We start from the raw sequence: 7,745 nt of genomic DNA, 5'->3' as shown, positions 1-7,745 counted from the left end.
AGAAACATGCCTTTCGACCAATCTGCACGCGCGTACTATAAACGTCTCGAATTATCCTTTTTTCGTTTATTGTCGGCATTGTTTTCTTAAAATAGGACGGAACAGTTCCAGAGGAAACAGTAAAATTTGGTCAGGAAACAATGTACCTTTGTACATGGACACAAAGAAGACAGTATGCGTCATTTAAAGAACTTCTTGGGCCTGGAATAAATTTGCATTTGAAGGTAATACTTGTGTTATACATGCATGCGCCCTTATCTGGACTGTTAACATGATATTCTGCACTGTGTAATATACGCTTTGATGTACCAGAATAAGCAAATCCGTTTGCCGAAGACAACAAGTCTCGTCTCGCCTTTTTTTTAAGACTTTTATACCCTATGGCTAAAATTGACAATCGTTTAGATAACAAGTTACAACCACTTAATCACGCAGTTGCTTTCCACATTCTAAGCTTTCATTGAAAATTCCTTGTTTTTTTCTTTTCTCTTGAATTCCAATGCTATATTATTCCCTCTTAAAATGCTTAATTATTCCCTCAACTCATGCATTTCATTAAAATAAAGTTACTTATTCATTGAAGGTTTCACTCGTTCATTAAAGGTTAATCTCATTCCTTGAAGGTTTCACAAATACATATTCTGCGTTGTAGGAGAATCCATTATTACGGGATATCTTCGAATTAGGTCAACCTGTTAAATTGGATACCAATGGAAAGGCGTCGAAGAATCGGAGGGTAAAATTAAAAAAATATTATTAACTTCGCGAAATTACTTTGGAGAATACTTTCTAATATAACCAGGGGCCGGTTGTATCAAGCCCGTTTAGCTTAAACGGCGGATAAGTCAAAATTAAATAATACTCTTAGCTACATCTCTCTTGAATGAGTCAACTTGAATATATTATGCACTGAATATGAAGTTGTAAACAGTATGTTAAGAACATTTAGTTTGCTTCTTGAATAAAACGATAGACTTGCTTTCTATTTTGAACTTAACCACCGCTTAAGCTAAACAGGCTTGATACAACCGGCCCTACCGCCCCAGTATGGCAGGTTCTTCAAAAAAACGTTTCGTCAAATCATTTACTTCCATGTTTATAACCAAAAAGTAAACAATAAGTTTGTGTTGTCACCTTTATCGCATTTGGCGTTTGTACAGTTAATTTCTTGGTCCCCATTTAATCGTCCTCATTATAATATTCTCTTATTTAATGATAATCCACAATACAAATTGATAATTCCCAGTATAAGTGTTACGTGCTCGCTCTCAGTGTTATCAATCCTCTCCCTATTTATAGCCCGGCTATTGTCCCTCACTATCTTGTGTGTATGTCTCTATTTCAAGTTACATGATGACGTAACTACTACATTCATAAAGCCTGTTTTCGAAACACTAAACGAATTTGTTCGCGCGAGCTGATAAAAAGTAGAAAGCGGTTCACTATTTTTTTTATACTATTTCTCTCTTTAATTGTTTAGAAATTGTATAACAATGCAGCATCAAAAGCAAGAACGATTTCCCGTGGCAAACATCGTGATAAGAGAAGTTTTGTTCATTAAGTTTTAGTATTTAATTAATTATATTTGTAGGAAATATTTAGGTACTTTTTTTAGTTTAGTGAAACCTGAAAGAGATGTATAAAAAACGCAATCTTCTCCTTGAACTTGTAATTTTCGAAAGATTTTTCCGGTCCAACTTTTAACTTGCATATTGCATAATGCATATTATATAGGCTATACCTGATTGTGTACAATTAAAATGTCCCAATGGGGACACGGCACCCTATGATTTGTATATCCTACTTTATCATCATTTATACAGGGTGAGTAAAAAAAACCTGATTAGTTCAAAACAAGTTCAATTGGTTTAAACACTTTTGCATTAATTAACCACGTCCTGTTTGTTGTTGCGGCTAATTTGACTTTCAAAGGTGTCAGGGTTTTTTTACTCACCCTGTATACTGAGTTTTAGTTTTGTTTCTTCCACCATGGCGAAATTTTTAAGATGGAAAAGAATGTTATGCCTCTTCTGAAATCAGTATAAAAACTTTTCATACTTCATATATGACAAGATGAACTATATATTAATAGACTTGAACTGGCCTTTCTCGAGATGATATTTCCTCAACAGTTATGAAACAATTCTAACAATGTGAAAACCCATTTTTCATTATCAAAAAATAATTACTTGGACTAACCCTAAACACTATAAATACCTATAGTCGCAGAGTGAAGGCTCTACCGGCAAACGTGAAAAAGTACCCTGCCATGCATCGTACGATAGGCCAATTTCAGTTGAACTTCCACCTATAAAAGCAAATCCCACGCTCAAAATGTTCATTTACATGTCTTGCGCTATACAGCGATCAAATGGAAACTGTAGGATTTTGTAAAAGATACTGATGCACGAAATTTGTGAATATCCGTAAAAAATGAGCATTTAGAGTGCATGCATAAGATGGTTGCGTTTTTTAAACATCCTGGTCTGTGTACACGATCCAATTTTGTCGGATCAATAACAAACTATATTCCATACGTCAGAAGTGAATTGTTCCGACAAAATTGGAACGTGTGAACGGCCCTTTATTACTTGACACGACGTTAAATGGCGCAGAAAAAATGTGATACTACCTCGAACGTTGCACTGTCGTGTATATTTCGGACTTGTATGTATGTATATCTCACTCATTTCAATTGAAAATTTTCTCCAGTTTCCACTTGTTCTTCGATGTGACTGGGTCTTGGTTTAAGGCACAACTTAATTGTGTGGCCAGCATCGATAAGTGGGGGCGACATATTTATATATTCATGTTTAGTGACCGTTAAAAACAATCAATTTAATTAAACACCAATATTTGAACGCGAATTTAACAATTTTTCAATAAAAATGGCATTTATTATTTCATCAAAGTACTGTTTCGTGGCGTCTTTTGATTTCGTGCAGGAGAGGTCGGCAGATTTTTAAAGGCATTTCTAGCTTGTCCATCGATGTCAGTTTTTTGGGATGATAATTTCGAGTGAGGTCACTACGACAAAATGGACGGAATCGGGTTATTCGGGTGACAGTCAAGGCATTAATGCTGACTCGTCCCCAGTCGCTTTGGTGTTACGCAAACAAATAATTATAATGAAATTATATAATGGCGCGTCAACGCGCGGAGGAACGCGCGGAGGGTAATGGGAAGGCGAAGGTCACTGATCTATAAATATCACTACTGATCAATAAATGTCCAACCACTGATCTATAAATGTCCAACTAAGGGACTGCGGAGGAGTCAGGCATTAATGGTGATAAATATCCGTTGATAAGACGACAAGGTGTGAACACGCTTTGCATAAATTTGCTCGAAAAATTCGACTACATCCACTACGTTAAATGAGGTCTAAGATTGTATATTATATATCTCTCGACTCAGTAAAGTGATTGATTTTTTATATAACATATTTAATAACGGTGTCGTTAACTTAGCTATTTACAATTATTGATAAGAAAAAATGTTAGAAACACTGTAATAATGTATATTATACAACACAGTATACAAAACTCAAAAGTTATAATGCATAACGAATGAGGCGCGAGGCGGTATTTATTATAGGAGCAGTTTCAATTAAACACGACATTACTTGTGGTTGGCAAATAATCCGTAAGTTTATTTAATCATGACTTATTATCACTATACTGAATATTATCTGCATGGTATGAATAAGTGACACAAGTAAGAAAAGGTCTAGGGTTGCTGGGTAAAGTATTTCAAATCACATTTGCCTCAATCGTGAACCGGCTGCGAGTGCTTAAACGAACTCTGTCTCTGGGTCTCTGCCACGAATTATAGTTTGTTGAAGCCGCGTGCACGATCACAGAATCCAATGCATAACGAATGAAACATACAATAAAAATAAACGCTATAAAAAATCTATATTTTTGTATAATTATGTAAAAATGTATATTTATGGTATAAATAGTAAAATAGGTTTTGGCGACTTGCGATATATTATTGCGACTCACTTGAAACGTAGCTAGTGCAGTTAAAGGACTAATTGAAACAAGAATTAAGAATTTATGACGAATGTAAGAATTAAAGACGACCAGACGATTTAAAACGACAACCTTCATCCGACAACTCAGCGATGTTTGTCTGTAAATGGTAAAATTGATATATTACAGATTATACAAATTATTGTAAGTGGCCAAGGAAATGTATCAAAATGTCGCATGAGCCTACATTTCGAAGATACAACGATATTAGTATTACTGATTTAAAGGACGATTCGGTTCGAAGCGACGAGTTCAATTTGGTGGCACGCATGAATAGATCTAGATAGTCAAGATAATTATAAAACGGCGATTTGTACTTGAGTCTAGAGAATAATTTCAATGACAAAATATCTGTGAGTCTTTGAGGCCAATAATCGTTGAGCCAATAGCTGGGTTTCAGTCACGTGACAGATTTAGCACTTGGTGGTCGACTCCAGATGGGAAAATATTTATCAAATAGAGTAAGATATTCATCAGTGTAGGCTTTGACCTAATATTGAGTAGATGTTATGTGCAATTTAACAAAATTTGCACACTTCCAATATGTGTGAAGAACACATAGCCAAGTGTTTCGCTATGTATTAGTCTTGAGTGAAACCCACCTATAATGACAAATTCTAGCCAGGTCACCTCTCAAAAACCTTAACCAGCCGACAACCAAGTTTAAAAAAGTAAAGAGACGAACAAATTCTGAGTAAACCAGTGTTGCTAGATTACTGAATAAATTAGCCAAGTATATTACCATATTCGTTGTTTTCTTTGTTTGAAACAAAGAAATCAAAGGGCCGACTATAACAATATTTTGCTTAATATAGGAATAATATAAATGATTCAAATAGAGTCATCTTCAGACAGTTCCAATTGCGTCTTGTAGAACTCATATATTGCATTCTCAAGATGTCTTAGTACTCGGAACTTGTTTAATTTTACCCCCCAGTCCCGGAGCTTGGCCATGCATGCCCATAGCAGAGCATCGTTTTTCTCTCTCCAGCCTAGTAGGCGATATAAAACGAAAACCATCAGCATAGCGGGACTACATCTTCAGGCTGACTATACGTTACTATTTGCTACAAAGTTAAAGGTACTAATTTTTATTGCATAGTTTGTTTAGTGTAGCAGCGCAAGAATCTTCAGAAATCGTTTGAATGACAAAATGTAAGTTTTCATTTAGTCCTTATGCTTATGTATTTCTTAAAATAACTCATCCAGTCGCTCGGTTGTAACATAATAAATAAAGGTTCGAAAAATTGTTCATTTTTTCCACAATCAGTGGAGGAAACTAAACTAATTAAAGATTAAGGAGAGAGCCTTTTTGAAGACCAGTTTTGTCTTGGTTACTAATTTAGGTTAAGACGAAGAGTTTTCTCATGTGCGTTATCACTGGTGATCATTGTTCAAACCGCATTGATAATTACAGTCGGATTTTTCCTGCCGAAGCTGAGCCGTGTATTCGTCGGAGTGTATGACAAGAATTTCATACATGTAAATAACATACATGCAATTGATAAAGGAACGCAACAGAATATTCTATATAAAAATGGTCTCCATAATCAAACAGCTGATATAGGATACCTTATCCCAAAGATAAGCGAAAGTTTTGGACGCAATCTGCAAATAAATTTCGGTGATGGTGTTCAATCAAAGCTGACATTTGATTATGCAGAATTGCATATCCCTGCAAAAATTAGCAGCTACTCAGGAAATCAACGAACAAACAGGTCAGAAACGTATAAAAAATACGTTTTTGTTCATTCATCGTACACAGAACAAATGTCAATGAGTATGTTAAGTGTTCTAAGTCTTTGTGGACAAGCCCAATTTGGTGGAAGGAGGGTTGTGAGACCATTTATTTTTAAATCCAGATTTGTCAGCACTGAAAATGGTAAATCATTGGGCACTCTTTTTGACTTGAAATACTTGGATGAATTATTAGACCATGCTGGATATGCACCCATGGTTAGTAAAAAGGAATACGTTTCTGAATGCAAACCAACGGATCCCAACCATGTGACTGTACATTTTCTTTATCTCGGGGATACGACGAAGCAGTGGAACAAACGTTATTTTAGAAATTTTAAAATGACGGACGAATATTACGACTCTATCTTCGAGAAGACAAAATCAAAAGGGTGGGTAGAATGTATGTTTTTAGACAAATCTATGGGTTTAGCTCCTAGCAAGAAACAATTCTGCATTAATCCAGCGATTATAAAAGATTGGAAAGTATTTGAAAGGGATATTGTCGGTGGAGCAAAATGTTTGAATATTTTACTATGGAGAGGAATAGGTGGTGGTGTGTATCGAAGCTATTTCACGGAAAATGATTTGAGATTTCCTCACTACGAAATTCATTTTGCCTTAAAACCAAGCGAGCCAGTCCAACAAGAAGTAGCGCGTTTTCGAAAAAGATTTCTACCTGATCGTTTTATAACAGTGTATGTACGCTCTGAATTTATACTTAAACCCCATGGATTTAATTTTGAATTTCTTAAAAAATGCATCGATGTTATTGTTGATGTTGCAAATGCACTTAAAGCAATGTCAGGGATATCCCATGTGTTCGTTGCATCTGATATGTCAAAGTACGGTTCTGCAGTGCTTTCTAACTACGCGAATAAAGCAAAAGAAAAAAATCCTTTTCCAGATATTTATAAATCTTTAATATCGAGAGTTGGCGGGACGGTTTATAACTACAACGCAACCTCCAGTTTTGTAACAGAACGTGATTCCATTGCGCTGGTTGATCTTACGCTTCTTACGCAAGCGCAGTATCTCGTGACAGCCGGAGATGAAACGATGTCTTCATTTGTTCGCTGGGTGGCTGGGAAATTTCTAGCAAACCACCGTGAAGATAAAGAGTTGTGGTCTAAAATTTCTGTTTGTAATAAATAATAATACTATACTAATTTTTATAGGCTTTATAATTATTCACAAAACCAGAATAATTATTGGCAACCCAGAATGTCTTCTGGATTGAAAGGCCTGGGGATTTTGTATAAAACTTTTTAACGACATTTTAACCGTTATTAGCTAAGTATATTGTACAAAATGTTAAGTGTGTAATATATTATTACCAGGTACGCCGGAACAGGGGAGGGCAGCTGCCCCCTTGCCTTTTACCAGCAGGGGCAAATGGGGAAGTACATGCACCCTTTCATTTCAAGGATTACTGAAAAACGTCAGGACACCGAAATCTTCTTGGAGTGATAAATCGTGATAAAACTATTTTCAACAGACGTTTTGCAAACATTTTCCATACATGCGCCGTTACCCTTTCATGGAAATGCTCCCTCGCTTCGTTCCGGCGTCCCTGATTATTACATTAAATTATTAATTTTTAAATTATTAAAAGTTAGGTCGAGCAAATGTTTTCTCCTTAGTAAAAATTTTCTTTGTCTTTGACATGAAAGTGTTGGATGTGTTGTTTTGTCTGTAAGCATTTGCCGCGACAAATTCCTCGCGGTACTTTTCTCTATTTAACGCAGAATAGTTGCCAACAAAAATAGAGCTAACGTCGGGCTAAAGCTCTTATCACCCAATCACTATCTTGGAGACGTGCATTTACCCATTCTCTGCACATGGGAGGAGTATCTATATGATAAAGCCTATCACTGCACACTATTAAAATCAGGTATGGCTTGTGAACAAATTGGAGAAACTTGTTTGTGCGTTTTTGCGTGTAAAGCTGGCCGCAGTAGCGCAGTCAGC

The 7,745-nt window shown here is 35.9% G+C and overlaps 2 protein-coding genes across 3 annotated transcripts; both read left to right on the top strand.

The window, feature by feature from the left end:
- The first annotated feature begins 56 nt into the window (after window positions 1-56).
- On the top strand, window positions 57-1,865 carry LOC114544155 (interferon-related developmental regulator 1-like). The gene is made up of 3 exons (XM_028562868.1): window positions 57-224; window positions 653-736; window positions 1,481-1,865. The coding sequence occupies exons 1-3, from the start codon at window positions 141-143 to the stop codon at window positions 1,559-1,561; spliced, it is 249 nt and encodes an 82-aa protein (XP_028418669.1). The 5' UTR covers window positions 57-140; the 3' UTR covers window positions 1,562-1,865.
- A 118-nt stretch (window positions 1,866-1,983) lies between these two features.
- On the top strand, window positions 1,984-7,247 carry LOC114544156. Of its 2 annotated transcripts, XM_028562869.1 has the most exons (3): window positions 1,984-3,645; window positions 5,140-5,192; window positions 5,384-7,247. In XM_028562869.1, coding segments are annotated over exons 2-3 (1,548 nt in total). In that variant the 5' UTR covers window positions 1,984-3,645; window positions 5,140-5,190; the 3' UTR covers window positions 6,930-7,247. The 2 variants fall into 2 exon arrangements, with proteins under 2 accessions (XP_028418670.1, XP_028418671.1); XM_028562870.1 differs by having other exon boundaries at window positions 1,984-5,192.
- The last annotated feature ends 498 nt before the right edge of the window (window positions 7,248-7,745 follow it).

Source organism: Dendronephthya gigantea, unplaced genomic scaffold (assembly GCF_004324835.1).
Source record: "Dendronephthya gigantea isolate DGI-Jeju-01 unplaced genomic scaffold, DenGig_1.0 000670F, whole genome shotgun sequence".
Classification (NCBI taxonomy): domain Eukaryota; kingdom Metazoa; phylum Cnidaria; class Anthozoa; order Malacalcyonacea; family Nephtheidae; genus Dendronephthya; species Dendronephthya gigantea.
Note: the sequence above shows the minus strand (reverse complement) of the source record. Positions and strands in the feature narration are given on the sequence as shown.

Bases quoted from the DNA above. Each gene is read 5' to 3' on its own strand.
- LOC114544155 (XM_028562868.1), top strand. From the start codon at position 141: ATGTACCTTTGTACATGGACACAAAGAAGACAGTATGCGTCATTTAAA. The intron at 225-652 runs GTAATACTTGTG...TCTGCGTTGTAG, and splicing joins GAATAAATTTGCATTTGAAG to GAGAATCCATTATTACGGGA. The intron at 737-1,480 runs GTAAAATTAAAA...TTAATTGTTTAG, and splicing joins AGGCGTCGAAGAATCGGAGG to AAATTGTATAACAATGCAGC.